This window comes from Henckelia pumila, chromosome 2 (assembly GCF_033568475.1).
Source record: "Henckelia pumila isolate YLH828 chromosome 2, ASM3356847v2, whole genome shotgun sequence".
Taxonomy (NCBI): Eukaryota; Viridiplantae; Streptophyta; class Magnoliopsida; order Lamiales; family Gesneriaceae; genus Henckelia; species Henckelia pumila.
The window spans coordinates 102,592,477-102,608,774 of record NC_133121.1 but is presented as its reverse complement, the minus strand read 5'-3'; the positions used below and the strand labels follow the sequence as shown (position 1 = coordinate 102,608,774).

The 16,298-nt window shown below is 34.9% G+C and overlaps 2 protein-coding genes across 2 annotated transcripts; both read left to right on the top strand.

The window, feature by feature from the left end:
• The first annotated feature begins 12,726 nt into the window (after positions 1-12,726).
• LOC140878037 (uncharacterized) lies at positions 12,727-13,423 on the top strand. Its single transcript, XM_073281638.1, has 2 exons — positions 12,727-13,057; positions 13,407-13,423. Exons 1-2 carry the CDS (start codon positions 12,727-12,729, stop codon positions 13,421-13,423), a joined length of 348 nt encoding a protein of 115 aa, XP_073137739.1.
• Positions 13,424-14,401: 978 nt separating this feature from the next.
• LOC140877112 (uncharacterized) lies at positions 14,402-15,074 on the top strand. Its single transcript, XM_073280638.1, has 2 exons — positions 14,402-14,781; positions 14,851-15,074. The coding sequence occupies exons 1-2, from the start codon at positions 14,454-14,456 to the stop codon at positions 14,865-14,867; spliced, it is 345 nt and encodes a 114-aa protein (XP_073136739.1). The 5' UTR covers positions 14,402-14,453; the 3' UTR covers positions 14,868-15,074.
• The last annotated feature ends 1,224 nt before the right edge of the window (positions 15,075-16,298 follow it).

The window sequence follows — 16,298 nt, the reverse complement described above, 5'->3', positions numbered from 1 at the left end:
TAACATGAGGGGGAGTTTACGTGGCTTCACTCTTTTTCCCTTACTATGGTTTTTATCCCACTGGGTTTTTCCTAGTAAGGTTTTTAACGAGGCAGTATAAAACACGTAATGAATACAGTCATCATATCACGATCATCATCACAAGGGGGAGTGTTGAAAAATATTATTATTATTAATATTATGTTGAATATTGAATGTTGAATCTCCAAGGACGCTCAAGATGTGGCAAATTTGCAGAGCAAATCCCTCGGATTGCCCTTTTCCCCTGATCATTTCACATAAAGTAGTGAACAATATGTCTGACCAGTTGATGTTGATTTTGGAGGCGATACAAGCCATGTATTGGAATTTCTCCATCGTCACCTTGTCGTATGATCCAGCCTTGGCAAGAAGATTCTTGGCCACGATGTTGGTCAATAGCCTGAATGGAGCTTTAAGAGATGTCTTCTGAGCCGGCAGTTTGATCGGAGTATCAGTGGTTGAGAATTCCTTCAACCAGTATGAGCAGTTACCATCGGGAAGATCCGCGCATTTTGTCAAACCCCTGGAGGGCAGATCAAATGTGCTGGCGAAGAACTTTTGATTGAAGGAGTAGGACTCTGTCCGGATCAAGCATTTGACAGTCCCATGCTCGATTTGAGCGGTTGCAAAGAACTCCTTCAAGACAGGCAGATCGCAGATGGCGCTGCTTCCCAAAAACTTCTTCAGTCCAGAGGCTTCAAGCATGGTGAAGACCTCAGTGATTCCTGCATTGTTTGCCTCAATAACGGAATCAAAGTTGATTGCAAGGCAAGTCTTCTGGATCGACATGATAGCTGTAGATAAGAACTCGAGCAGAGAGTAAGCAAAAGCTTGATAGTAATACCATAGAACTTTTAATGCAATATGAAAGCTTTAGCAACGGTGAAAGATTGATATACGAGTGTAAAGAAGTATATATAGGAACCTATGGGCCATAGGGTGATGTCATGAAAAGTATTTTTGAAATTCAAAAAGTTTTGAAGAGTATAATCACCGCGCCCAATTAATGTCATTTGGTTCAAAGCACAAAGCTGCTAGTACGGAGCCTGTCAGAGACTAGCTAAAGGCGGATGATATGCCAACATTTATGGCAATGTAACAGCTAAGCTATTAACGTTATACTAGCAATCATTCCCCCTAAAAACATGCATACTAACTTAGATCTACTAAGCCAAGAATATTTCGAAAATATGAAAACTTAGCGTCCGGTAAAGGCTTGGTGAATATGTCTGCTGCTTGCTGATCGGTAGAGATGTATTCCAGCCTGATTTCCTTCTTTAAGACATGATCTCGGATAAAGTGATGCCTGACATCAATGTGATTTGTCCTAGAGTGCATCACTGGATTGTGAGTGATGGCTATGGCACTTGTATTGTCACAGTAGATTGGAGCTTCACTCGACCGGATTCCATAATCATTAAGCTGCTGTTGAATCTAGAGTATTTGAGCACAACAGCTGCCAGCAGCAAGGTATTCTGCTTCGGCGGTTGAAGTAGCAATTGATGTCTGCTTCTTACTTGACCACGAAATTAGTCTATCTCCAAGGAATTGACATGTGCCACTTGTACTTTTGCGATCAATTCTACAGCCTGCATAATCTGCATCTGAATAGCCAATAAGATTAAGATTTGAATCTTTGGGATACCAAAGACCCACATTAGTAGTTCCTTTAATATATTTAATTATTCGTTTGGCGGCAATGAAATGAGATTGCTTAGGTGCTGCTTGAAATCTAGCACATACACAAACTGAATACATGATATCCGGTCGACTGGCAGTCAAATAAAGCAATGAGCCAATAAGGCCTCGATACATTGTTACCTCGACCGGGATTCCCCCTTCATCTTTATCAAGCTTGATTGATGTACTCATGGGGGTAGATACAGTTGAGCACTGTTCCATTCCAAACTTCTTTACCAATTCCTTGGCATACTTGGATTGATTGATAAATATTCCAGTTTCAAGTTGCTTCACTTGCAATCCAAGAAAGAAATTGAGCTCGCCCATCATGCTCATTTCAAATTTCTCCTGCATCATCTTAGAGAACTTTGAGCACAACTTGGGGTTAGTTGACCCAAATATAATGTCATCAACATAAATTTGTACTAGTAACACATGATCACCTTTTACAAATTTAAACAAGGTCTTATCGACCGTTCCAATTTGGAAATCATGTTCCAGTAAAAATTTTAGTAATGTATCATACCATGCACGCGGTGCTTGTTTTAATCCATAGAGGGCTTTGTCAAGTTTATAGATATATTGAGGATGAGTAGGATTGACAAAACCTGGTGGTTGTTCAACGTACACCTCTTCTTGAAGTAGACCATTGAGGAATGCAGACTTGACATCCATTTGATAAACTTTAAAGTCCTTGAAAGCTGCATAGGCAAGAAAGATGCGGATTGCTTCTAGTCTTGCAACTGGCGCGAAGGATTCCTCAAAGTCTATGCCTTCTTCTTGTCTGAATCCTTGTGCAACAAGTCGAGCTTTGTTACGCACAACAGTGCCATGTTCATTGAGCTTGTTACGAAACACCCATCTAGTTCCAATCACATTTTGATTTTCCGGTCGAGGAACTAAATGCCAAACATTGTTGCGGGTGAATTGATTCAACTCTTCTTGCATAGATTCAATCCAGCTGGCATCTGATAGAGCTTCATCTATCTTCTTGGGCTCTACCTGAGATATGAAAGCTGCATGCAAGAATTCATTAATCATTTGACCACGTGTTTTTCGAGGAGCAGAAGGGTCACCTATGACCAACCCAGGTGGATGATCTTTGTTCCACCTAAAATAATTTCCTAAAGGGTTGTCATCAATTGGTTGACGAACGTCCTCGTTTACTGGATCATCATTGGCAGGAGGATCGTTATCAATCGGTGGATCCTCTTCTGGCCTTGTTTGATCACACACGGTAGAGGGAACTGGATCATCATTCTTTGGAGGATATGGATCACTGTCACTCTCTTCCTGTAGATTTGTGTTTTCCAGTCTATGACTCAAATCATTTATGCTCCCTTGAGTTTGTTCTGTACAAAGAGTAGATTCATCAAAAACAACATGAATGGTTTCCTCGACCGTTAGTGATCTTTGATTGAACACTCGATAAGCTCTGCTAACGGCTGAGTAACCAATAAAAGTTTCTTCGTCTGCTTTAGCATCGAAGGCTGTCAAATGATTTTTGCCATTGTTGTGGATAAAGCATTTGCACCCAAAAATTTTAAAGTATGAAATATCAGGTTTTGTGCCATTCCAGATCTCATATGGAGTTTTGTTAAATCGTTTATTAATCATAGATCTGTTTTGAGTATAGCAAGCTGTGTTAACTGCTTCTGCCCAAAGTCTTTGAGAAACATTTGAATCAGCAATCATAGTTCTGGCTGCTTCTTTTAAAGTACGGTTCCTTCTTTCAGCCACCCCATTTTGCTGTTGAGATATAGCAGCTGACAACTCATGCTTGATTCCCTGATCATCTAGATAAGTCATAAGAGCGGTGTTTAAAAATTCAGTCCCTCTATCACTCCTGATTCTATCTATCACCGTAGATTGTTCATTTTGCAAGCGTTTAAAAATCTTAATCAGGTGAGGTGCAGTTTGATCTTTTGAAGAGAGAAAGATGACCCAAGTAAATCGAGAAAAGTCATCTATAACAACAAGAGCATATCTCATTCCCCCTATGCTTCTTACTGGTATAGGACCAAATAGGTCCATGTGAAGTAAATCTAAGCATTTGGAAGAAGACATACACCCTTTATTTTTAAAGGTTGCTCTCACCTGCTTTCCTAGTTGACAAGCAGGACAAACTTTGTCTTTTATAAAATCTCCTTCAGGCAGACCAGAAACCAAATCATGCTTCCTCAAGTTAGAAATGGACTTAAAATTTAGATGATTTAACCGCTTATGCCACAACCAATGTTTATCATGATGAGCAGTAAGACAAGTAGGTGAAGAAATATGTGAGCAAGACCAGTTTACCTTGTAGGTGTTTAGGCTCTTACACCGGTCATAAGAGTCTCACCTTTGTCATTTTTGATGATGCAAGTGTGTTTGTAAAACTCGACCGAATGATCATTGTCACATAGTTGACTAATACTTATCAAATTATAGCACAGTTTGTCAACAAGCAACACATCTTTAATAATAATGTTACCATGGATAATCTTACCCTTACCCACGGTTTTACCTTTGGAGTTGTCTCCAAAGCTGATCTTTGGTCCTTTGTACAGCACAACTTCTGTTAGAAGTTCTGGATTCCCTGTCATGTGCCGTGAGCAACCACTATCTAAGTACCAGGTAGTGTCCTTGATAGAAGTGGTCTTTTCGCCCGTTTGGACTTTTAGTACCTGCAAAAAGTGAAGAACTTTTGGTACCCATATCTAGTAGGGTCCAGGTCGGATTAGCCCTTTCGGGACCCACACCTGGAACACCCTTACAGGTTTGCCCGTGTGTGTGTCCAGAAATCTGTGCTGTCGATAAGCAGTAAATGTGTGTGCTTGTGAGGTTGCTGTGTGCTGCTTGCCTTTTTTATCTTTATCAGTTAGCCTGTACCTCTGTTGAACTGGCCTGCAATTAAAGTACTGGTAAGGCTTCTCCTTTGACCATCTTCTCTTAGAGTAGTTAGACTCATTCCATGGCCTTTTGAAATTAGATTGGTTTCCCTTTCTTCTTTCATTAGGTTTTGGTTTGACCCAAGTTCCTCTTTGATTAGAGATCTGGGGATCCACATATCCCAACCCTCTAAGCTTAGAGCTTCGTTCGTTAGATACTTTCTGATTTTTGTCAAAGCTGCACTCATCATGTTCATATATCGTGCTGGACCTGACAAATCTTATTTTGTTAAGATTGCCTTTGTCCAGGCTTGACTGAATACAAGATTCCATAGACTGTTCATTTGTTCCAAACCCTAGACCGGTTTTGTCATGTGCCGGTCTTTGGATTTCTTGAATCTTGTCAATGGTTACAGAAGATTTATTCCAAGCCTTAATTGTTTCAAGTAGTTTTTTGTTCTCAGTCAAAGTTGCTTGGAACACTCTTTTCAAGGTGTCATTCTCAGTAGCCAGCAGACTTAGCTTGAACTTAAGACTATCAAGATCTTTTCGCTGCATGCAGCTTGATTCGCTTGACTTATCTTTTAGGTCAGCTCTTTCTGCCTTTACCTCCTCGAATTCCTTGGATAATGCTTTGTATTCATTAGCCATTTCGTGTAAAGCAGTAACTAGATCACTGTGAGTAAATTCAGGTGAACCAAAGTCAAATACCTCCTCAGCTTCTTCTTCGATGTCAGCCATAAGGCATTCCACCTTTTCATCATCGCTGTCATCTGAAGAGCTTCCGGTATTGGGGTTGTCAGAGTCAGACTCAGCCCACTTGCTTTTGCTTTCGTCTGCTACTAGAACCCTTTGGTCTCTTCCTTTTCTAAACGTCCTCTTGTCCTCCTTGCCTCTTCTTCTTTCGAAGACTTGCTTCTGATCATTGCTCTTAGGCTTGGTGCAATCTGCAATGAAGTGGCCTGGCTTGCCACAGTTAAAACAAGTAGGACCATCGTCTGTATGGTCCGATTTATGATAATTTTTAAATTTAGAATTGTTTTTACGCATAAATCTACCAAATTTCTTGACAAAGAGTGTCATGGCTTCGTTGCTGATTTGCTCAGCTGATCTCTTTGGAGCTTCCTCGACCGGTGGACGCATCACCGTTGAGGTTAAGGCCTTGGTTGGTTGAGAGGTAGATGGTTCATCTTCTGTTCTCATGTTGAGCTCGAACTCGTAGGCTTTGAGATCTGCAAAGAGATCATGCAGTTCAACCTTGCTTAAGTCTTTTGACTCCCTCATGGCCACTGTCTTGATCTCCCATTCTTTGGGCAAAGCTCTCATAACCTTCACAGCAATTTCACGGTTAGTATAAGTTTTTCCTAAAGCAATAAGATCACAAATGATACTACTGAACCGTTCATCAAATTCAGCCATGGTTTCCCCTGACTTCATTTTGGCATTGTCATATTTTTGAATGGCCATGGTGAGCTTGTTTTCCTTGGTCTGGTCATTTCCTTCATACAGCTGAGTGAGCTTCTCCCAAATCTCCTTTGCTGTGGAGCATGACTTGATTTTTCTGAACATGTTCTTGTCCAGTGTTTTGTATAGGATGTCCCGGGCCACATTGTCAAGATTGGCCTTCTTTTTGTCCTCAGTAGTCCACTCAGCTCTTGGTTTCTCAATCATTTGTCCTGCACCATCGGTTAGAGCTGGGTTGACCTTCATGATTTTGATAGGGCCGTCTGTTATGACATATAGCATGTCATCGTCCTGTGCTGCAAGATGTGCCTGCATGCGAATTTTCCAGTCATCATAATCTTCTTTAGAAAACATAGGAATTTTGTTGAAAAAAATCATGATTTTAAAACTTTAGATCAGCAGTTGAGAAAGGAACCCGCTCTGATACCACTTGTTGGGATCGGTTCAGAGGGTAGAGGGGGGGTGAATACACTCTGAAACTTATCTTCTTTCTTTTCAAAATGATCAAGTGAAGTTTAGTTCACTTAATCTGTTTTCTCAACTTCTAAAACGGTTTGAACAACTTAAATAGTGCGGAAATAGTTCAGAGGTTTTAGTGATGCAAAGGCAAGTTATAACACGGTGTATGAGCAATATATAAGATGAATATGCAGTAAAGACTAAGGGACGATTTATGGAAGTTCGAAGGCTTAATCCTTCTACGTCTCCCCTTCTTCCACTTAGGAAGAAATTCACTAGAAGACTTTGGTTATTACAACGTCTTGCAATACACCCACTTCAGACTTAGGACTTATCCAATGCCTAATCCGAAACTCTTAGATTTACACAGATAAGATTCTCAGTTCTTATCAGACTGGTGGAAGCTTTCAGAGTAGCTTCAAGTCTCTTCAATAATGAATACAGTCCGGTTGAGCTTCTCAAACTGCAGAGCGGTCGAGAGGCTTGGAAACCCTAGGATGATCTTTGAAGATCAGATATGTAAACTGTAGGCGAGGGTTTATTTGAGCAGCAAGTGAATGATCTTGTAAGTGTGCTCAAGTATTGCTTCAGTATATCAGATGAGGACTTCTGATAGTATTCAAGTGATTGAGTTGATTGAGATTTTTCGTGTTGCTTATCTTCCTCTTTACTTCTTGAGCAATCTTCCCTTTATATAGGTCAATCATCAACGTCTTTATTTTTGAACGTTTTGATGCTGCATTGAATGCACATTTAATGCTTCATAAATGCATTGATGATTCTGCATGAAGATCGTACACTTCTTTAAATGCAGACAACTTCCAGGGTCCAAAACTGGTATAAACGGTCGAATGCTTTATCTGTAGCCATTCTGCGTTTTTGCCATTTTAGTGCAACCTGTTGTCTCGATGCAAGAGTCAACAGATCTTCTGATACGCCGGTTCTGCTTTTGATAAAAGATTTTGCAATGAACGTCTTGTCACAAGTACTTGTCTTGAGATATCTTGATAAGCAGTTGGCATTCTACCGGTAGATAGATTTATCCTCTGCTGGTTTGAATAACCAGTCGATAGGCTTGTGATTGCAACCGGTCGAGAGACAAAGGCGGTTGACAAGCTTCCGGTAGATAACTTGAAGGGTTTAGACGGTTGCGGTAGGAGTTGTAGTAGGTTCCTGAAATACAAAAGATTAGTAGCACATTCCTATACAATGAGTTGTTATTTGTTATCACCAAAATGTCAGATTCAACAGGGTCTCCAACCCCGCTTTATGGAGGAGTCGGGGTTTGAGACCCCGACTCTTCAGATTGTGTCAGAAAAAGACACGGGCAAATTGCCAATAAAAAAAATAAAAATAAAAAGACACGGCAAATAAGTTTAATGGAGAATTTTCTTTTCTTTTCTTTTTTCCAATTAAATGGAGGTTTTTGTTTTTAAGTAGTAGTTTTTCACTAAAGTTGCACAATTCAAATTAAAAAAATATAATGAAATTTATTTTAAAAAATGTATAACGATATTGAAAAAAAAATAATTAAACATAAAAATTAAATAAATTTAAATATTAGTAATAATGTTTAAATTTTAAAATAAAAAACTAATAAATTAATAAAAACAAGTTCATGAATATTATTCGAAAATTTTGGTTAACGAATTTTAAATGAATTCATAATAATATTACCAAAATCAAGACCCATTTTGTCAGAGAGTACTTGAGATGTGAAATACAACTGTCAACATTTATTTACGAGAATTAGAGCCAGAACCTCACTTCTCATAAGATTTCAGTTTTTTTGTACAACTATAATTTTTTTACTTGTTCGGAATTTAAAATTTTTAATTTTATTAAGAAAAGTCACAAGAGACGTATGTGATAACACACTTAATTATATTGTCAATAAAAGTTGTGAAATAATAAGTTGAGAGAAGATTAACTAGCAACAAATTAGTATTTTTCGTGTTATTTTAGTGAATAATAAATTCATGTAATATAATTTGTTCTGCATGTATTATAAAATATATGCAAATGATATTTGTTCAAAAAATGTATATGTTACAAATCTAAATTAATTTATATTTGTTAGGAAAACATATTTTTAATCAATCTGATAATTCTATATAAAGTAGATATTGGAAAAAATACAATATAGAGTTGATATCATAATAGAGTTATTAATATAAAATTTAAGAGAAGAAAGAGTATAATTCATAGTGTTGACCACTTATTTTTCCATTATTGATAATTTATGAAAATAAAAATATATTAATATAGATAATGTATTATAAAACTAAAATTAAATTATTGGGCAAAATATTTTTTTTTTTATTTTTTGAATTTTTTTTCACGATTTTTTTCTTTGTCATCCATCTTTTCCTTGTAAAAGAAGTAATATTTCCATCATCCACGTTGTTAACCCAACTATAAGATCGAGCGTTTTTCGGGAGGTTATTAATTATTAGTTTTTATTTTAAAATTTAAGCATTATTACTACAATCTAACTTTATTTTATTTATTTATTTAATTATTTTTTTAATCAATATCATTATATATTTTTTATTTGAATTATATAACCTTCGTGAAAAATTACTACTTGATAATAAAACATGCATTCAACTTATTTGGTCTTGTCTTTTACTGACACAATCTGAAGACTGAAGAGTAGGGGTCTCAAACCCCGACTTCTCACGTAAAGTGGGGTTTGAGACCCCGCTTTATTATATTTATTTAACAAATATATATTTGTTATACTTGTTTAAATTTTTTTAAAATTTATAATAATTATTTAAAAAACCATGATATAATTGATAAATAATTTATTTCTTTGTTTAAAAATATAAATTTTATTATATTTATTTATGAATTTTAAACTTACTGCAATTGTGACAAGTTTTAAGTTATAATTATAATTTTAAATAAAATTATTCACTAAATATAACAAAATCATAAATTTTGGTTTCCCATTAAAGTAATAACAAATATTTAATAAATTAAATTTAAATTTTATATTAAATATTTGTAAAATTGATTTTTATTTTCTGTTTTAATATTTTCAATTAGTCTATAATTTATCATATTTTGAAAATTAAATTTACACAATCGCAAAATATTTTATATGAATTAAATTTATTTAACTTTTAAACAAGTGAAATTTATTTCCATCAATAAATACAAAAAATCAAACTAAAAGTTATTATTTATGTCAAATAATGATTTACTCCAATATCATATATTAGTATCATATTTTTAATGTTTTGTTCCGTTGCTCATTCAAAATAAGACAAATATGTATTTAATATGAATACTTGGATACATATTGAGTACTCAAAAAACATATACTAGTACCAAATTTAACAAAATCGGTTGGGTTGGTAAAATTCTTTCTGGATATATAGTATCGGTTTGGGTGTGAATGCTATTTTCTCAAACTGATATGTACTGTAGCATTTGACTCCTGAATCTTGCAAATTGAGTTCAGTTGAGGTTAGTCAACTGAACTTCTTTTCTTCTCGCGTGTCTATGTTAATCAATCAACTTTAACTAAGTGCGGAATGATGTCAACTAATAGATTAGAACTTATGAACAAATGTCTTGATTTGAGCAGTTTTGTTCTGGATGTTCGGAGCAAACCTCCTACGTCACCCCTTCTTCCACCTCGGAAGGATTCAGTTTAGAAGACTTTGACTATTACAACACTTGCAACAACCCACTTCAAGATTAGAACTAACACACAATCGTCTATCCCAAAACTCCAAGACTCAAGAACTCAGCTCTCGACTGATTCTTGTAACAATGAGGTTTGCAGTACCTCAACTAATAAATACAACTACAGTGCTTGTATTACAACTCAACACTTAAGCACAATTTGATCCTACTGATCTGATATGTTGATATGCTTGCTTGTGTTCTTCGGCTCTTGATTTCTTCTTTAAAATGAACTTTGAGTTTCTCGACTTGAACGTTTGTCGGCCCACCCGAATTGACAATGTTATCCCGATTCATTTGTCGACGTCATTCACATTTGATTCATCAAAATGGTTAAATAATAATTGTTGACGTGCTGATTCTCGTCTGACATGTAATTTTACGATTGTATGTAGGGAAACTTATTTTTTGTCTATTAATTTTTTATTTTTTTGGTTTTAATCGATTAAATTTTTAAAATTTATTTTATTATACTAACTTTTAATTTTTGGTTATTTTGATCTAATTGATATGTGATAATTTGATAAGTCAGCATTTATCAAAGCTACGTCGTCATTTTTCGATTTCACATTATCATTTTTCGATATCACATCAGCAATTAGATCAAAATAATAAAAATTAAAAGTCAACGCAACAAAACCAACATTTGAAAAATTAATGGGAAAAAATAGACAACTAATAAACCAAAAACTTATATATATACATATATATATATATTATTATATATATATATATATTATTATTATTATTATTATTATATATATATATATACACGTTTTAGATGTTGTGCATAAAACTTAAAATCTGATTCCATAAATATTAAACAATACAAACAAAATAAATTAATCGATCTCAAAAAATTTTAGATGTTCGGAGCAAACCTCCTACGTCACCCCTTCTTCCACCTCGGAAGGATTCAGTTTAGAAGACTTTGACTATTACAACACTTGCAACAACCCACTTCAAGATTAAAACTTACACACAATCGTCTATCCCAAAACTCCAAGACTCAAGAACTCAGCTCTCGACTGATTCTTGTAACAATGAGGTTTGCAGTACCTCAACTAATAAATACAACTACAGTGCTTGTATTACAACTCAACACTTAAGCACAATTTGATCCTACTGATCTGATATGTTGATATGCTTTCTTGTGTTCTTCGGCTCTTGATTTCTTCTTTAAAATGAACTTTGAGTTCCTCGACTTGAACGTTTGTGGGCAAACTAAAGGTGTTCAGTTTACCTCTGATAACTTGAATATATGCACGAGTATTTTTCTAAGGAGTCGGATGCTTTTCAAGTACTCATTGATATGTATTTATACTTGGCGGGCAACGAATCTTTCGAATTCAAATAGTGGTTGTTAGCTTGTCTTTTCCTCGTACATTCTCTAACATTTTTGTGCACTGTTGTGCTCTGGCTTTTGCGACGTCAGATCTGTATGGATGATCTTATCCATAAGAGTTAAACTAATGTAGCGATCACGCAGTCTTACGGATGATTTAGTTTACTGTAGCAGTTTAGTCTTTGAGACACTGATTCACTTTATTTTCCTAAACTGAATGCACTTTACTTCATATCTTCGGTTGAACTTTGGTCAACGGTCAACTCAGTTGATGTCTGCAGTTTAGCTCGAAAGCTCGTCAAGTTTATGTCTTTTGCTTTCAATGTTGGACAAGATCAGTTGATCACCTTAGTTTTGTCAATTATCAAAACCTCGAGAATTCCAACAAAATTTGAAACAATTTATGCTCCAATATCATGTATTAATATTGTATTTTTAATTTTTTGTACCGAATTTCATCCAAGAAAAAACATGTGGGCCTAGGTAGTGCAGAAACATTTTGTTATGAATCAGAGAGTTCAAACATATTTTTTTCTGACAGGGACTGAATGCAAAGTTATGTTTGAGTTTAGAGATTTAAAAAAAATTTACTCTATTTGATCCATAGAATAATGGATTATTTTAACAGGAGTATTTCTTTCTGATCTATAATATGGTCAAACATTAGTCTTTGGATCATCAACACATATGTTCACTTACATATTTTTTTATGGGTATTTATATTCATGTCTTCTATATTTAATGTTTTTGACATTCAGCTCTCTTGTATGTTATAACTTTTATATTTGACAAGAGAAGTAAGTGTCAAATACATAAAATGCAATAAACTTGAATGCTAATGACAGGTATCATGAATCAATTTTGTGATACGAATCTTCTCTTTGAGTGATCAATGAATATTAATTATTAATTTTTGTGTTAAAAAATATTACTTTTTAGTGTAAATATAATCGTAATCAAGAATTATTACTTTTTATTTCATAAATATTATTTTTACTATAATCTTTTTTTTTCCTTTATCTAGCGTCTAACCCCGAGCCCAACCCACCTAACTTAACACCTAGTTCAAATCCTAGGCTATATAATTTGAAGTTTCCACACCAATATTACTCGCTCAAATCAAATCACAATATTAATAACGGCCGGAAAAGTAAATCTGAATCAACTAGTTTAATTAATTGGTTGGCAATGAAGAAACAGTACTACTTGTGCATTTTGGCTTTGATCATATGGATCACAAGTTTAAGCGTAGTTCATCCAGCTGGTGAATGCCCTGGATCAACCCCGGACAAGGAAGCTTTGAAGCTGATTCCATGCCAATCTGCGGCACGAAACTCGACTGCTCCGGTCTCCAGCTCTTGCTGCACTCAGGTGGAGAAAATGGAGCATGATCCCAAGTGTTTGTGTGCCGTTTTGCTGTCCAATATGGCCAAGCGATCGGGGGTGAAGCCTGAAATCGCCATTACCATTCCCAAGAGGTGTGATCTTGCTGATAGACCAGTTGGTTATCAGTGCGGAGGTACGTACGTACTTTGTTAGTGTTTTTAATTTTCGAAAAGTGCTTCTTAAAATCATTTCAAATCACTGACGTTTTTTTTTTGAACTTTTTTTTTGGGTTATGCTACATGTACACAGATGGTTACACGTTGGGTTACACATTATACTTGAAATTAAATAATTATCCCTGCACTTTTTTTTGAAAAAATCTTTAAAAAATGCATGTAGGATAATCATGTAATTTCAAGTATAATGTGTAACCCAACGTGTAACCATCCGTGTACATGTAGCATTACCCATTTTTTTTTAAATATCATTTCCCGGATCATATGTTCCCTAATATATTTTATTTTCCAAAATTTATGTTGCAGCTTACACTTTGCCTTAGAATAGGCAGCTTCGACGAGGAGATGGCACTAGATCCCATCTGCTTACAAGTGGTGTCTTTTATTTGTTCTTTCGCGTGTCTCGAATTTGAATTTCCGAGTGTAACCAAGAGGACCTCTTGTATCATGAGCTATTTTTACCATATGGCATGTCATTTGTACTTGTACATGTACAAGTAATTAATTAATTTATACAAAATATGATTACACAGATGTACTAATTTTGACTTTAACGGCTCCCATAATTAAATATCAGGGAGAGATCCACTTCTTCTCCATAATGATCATAATTGATCCTCTTGTGGATTTCTCCACCAGCAAAGGTGTGTGTACAAACCCAACTAGTGATTCAATGTTACATCGAGATAAAAACTTGATATTTAAAGTTTATTATTACTTTTTTTGTTTTCAAGCTTGCGTTCGTTGAACACAAGAATATATAAAGAGTGTTTTTCTTGATGTAGCATAAAATCACGACTTAACATATAATTATACTTGGAAAACGTCCCCGCATGTGGTCTAACGTACGACGTAAACCATATATACTTATTAGCCGCTTCCATGGCAGATCTATATCCTCCACCATATGCTGGAGAGGCATGATCATGATCATGTCATGTATGCTCTGGCTCTGGTCCGTGCATAAAAAACTTGCCTAGCTAGCTTGGTATATATATATTGCTCTTTTTTTTTTTTTTTTTGTAAGTAGGATGTCGTATATACGTAAACTTATGATTGGAAAATAAAAAGGTGACACAACGATTAATGCATTTACGTATCACACGTAGCAGTAATCTTTTTCACCAAACCCACCACATATAGGCCAATGCAGCAATTGAATCATATCATCTCGATTGGTGCTACTTCCACTAACGAAAATGGTGGATTTCTACTCGCACCCACTCCCGTTTAAGCTCCAACATTTCCCTATATAAACCGCATGCGGATCATATATATATCAAAAGCAGAAAATTAACACAATCTGAAAACTAACCAGGCCAGCAATTCACTCACTTATTTGGCATATATATAATGGACAAACTCTTATGCATTATGTTTTTCATGATCGTCGGGATTGCTAGTTTCAGCGGCGTGTATTCAGCTGGAGAATGTCCTAAATCGACCCCGGACATGGAAGTCATGAAGCTGATTCCATGCGCATCCGCCGCACAAGACTCTAAAGCCAAGGTTTCCAAAGGTTGCTGCACTCAGGTGAAGATATTGGGACAGAACCCCAAGTGTTTGTGTGCGGTTATGCTTTCGAAGACGGCCAAGAGTTCAGGGGTGAAGCCTGAAATCGCCATAACCATTCCCAAGAGGTGCAACCTTGCTCACAGGCCAGTTGGTTTCAAATGTGGAGGTAACATATATAATTTATTGACTTTTTTATTTATATTTATATATTCTGAAAATTCATAATATCTTGCAGCTTACATTTTGCCTTAAAATAGCTTGGAGGAAATGGCAGTACTCCAGTGACCTTACGATCGAGTGGTGTCTTTTTGCCTTGGAAGCTAGCACATGTGCTACTTTTAGCAAATAATGTAATTACAATAATACGTGCATGAAGAATAAAGAAAAACTCTTCCTTTCCTATATCTCCTACTTTTATTATTTTGTTTAATTTGCTGAATGGATATTGCTGTTGATATATCCTTATACATCATTTGAAATACTCCTCACATTTTATGCCATGCCATGAACATATCACTGTGCTATATATATAATAGGGAACGGATCCCCTGCTGTGGGGATAACACAGAAGGGGATGATGTAGTTTCTTTCTTACTAAATTTAAAGCAAAATTAAGGAATGATGTGGTTTATATCTTACCAAAATTAAGTAATTTAATCAATTTTAGTGTATATTTAACGTTTTCATGCAAGAAGCAATAATATCTTACGATTAATAAAAATGTTTATATTATTTCAAAAAAAATTATATTATATATATATATATATATATAATATATAATAATATTTTGATTTTATTTAATAATTAAATGAAGTAAAAATTAGGATCCCAATTTAAGAGTGTCAAATTTGAACTCAATTCGTCAATCCGATACGAGTCGGCTTGAAAATTATCAGGTTAGGGTTGTGGGTTTTTTTTGGTTCGGGTCAAATTCGGGTTAACTCGACAGCTAACTCAAAAAAATTAATCTGGTTCGGATTGTGTTCGGGTCAATCCGGTTGACCCGAGGTGACCCGAAACATTATATTATTATTTTTTTTTATATAAAGTAAGAAATATTTGTTACATTTTATATGTTGTATGTTTGAAGAAAAAAAATTATTATATATAAATATAATATGTTTTTGTCATTTAATGTTTATTTTATACATTTTTTTTGTTCCAAAATTATTTTTTATATTTTGTTGTAAATATAATTTAAATTTTGTACAACTAAACTTTCAAATTGAAATTAAATATATATAAATTTAGATTTAGTTATTATGTGTTTAAATTAAATATTACTAGTGTTATTGTGTGTTTTGAATTTTTATTTAATTTTTTTAGAAATTTTTTAAAAATAAAAAAAAAATCTGGTTGGTTTGGTTGATTAAGTTAGTCGGGTTAGCTGGATTCAGATTCGAATTAGCCATTTTCTCGTTGATTCAGGTCGGGTCGGATTGAAAAATTTTAAAATAATATTTTCTGCAATACGACTCGAACCCACCCGAATTGACAATGTTATCCCGATTCATTTGTCGACGTCGTTCACATTTGATTCATCAAAATGGTTAAATAATAATTGTTGACATGCTGATTCTCGTCTGACATGTAATTTTACGATTGTATGTAGGGAAACTTATTCTTTGTCTATTAATTTTTTATTTTTTTGGTTTTAATCGATTAAATTTTTAAAGTTTGTTT

What these genes read in the sequence shown, in the direction of transcription:
- LOC140878037 (XM_073281638.1), top strand. Translation starts at nt 12,727, where the DNA reads ATGAAGAAACAGTACTACTTGTGCATTTTGGCTTTGATCATATGGATC.
- LOC140877112 (XM_073280638.1), top strand. Translation starts at nt 14,454, where the DNA reads ATGGACAAACTCTTATGCATTATGTTTTTCATGATCGTCGGGATTGCT.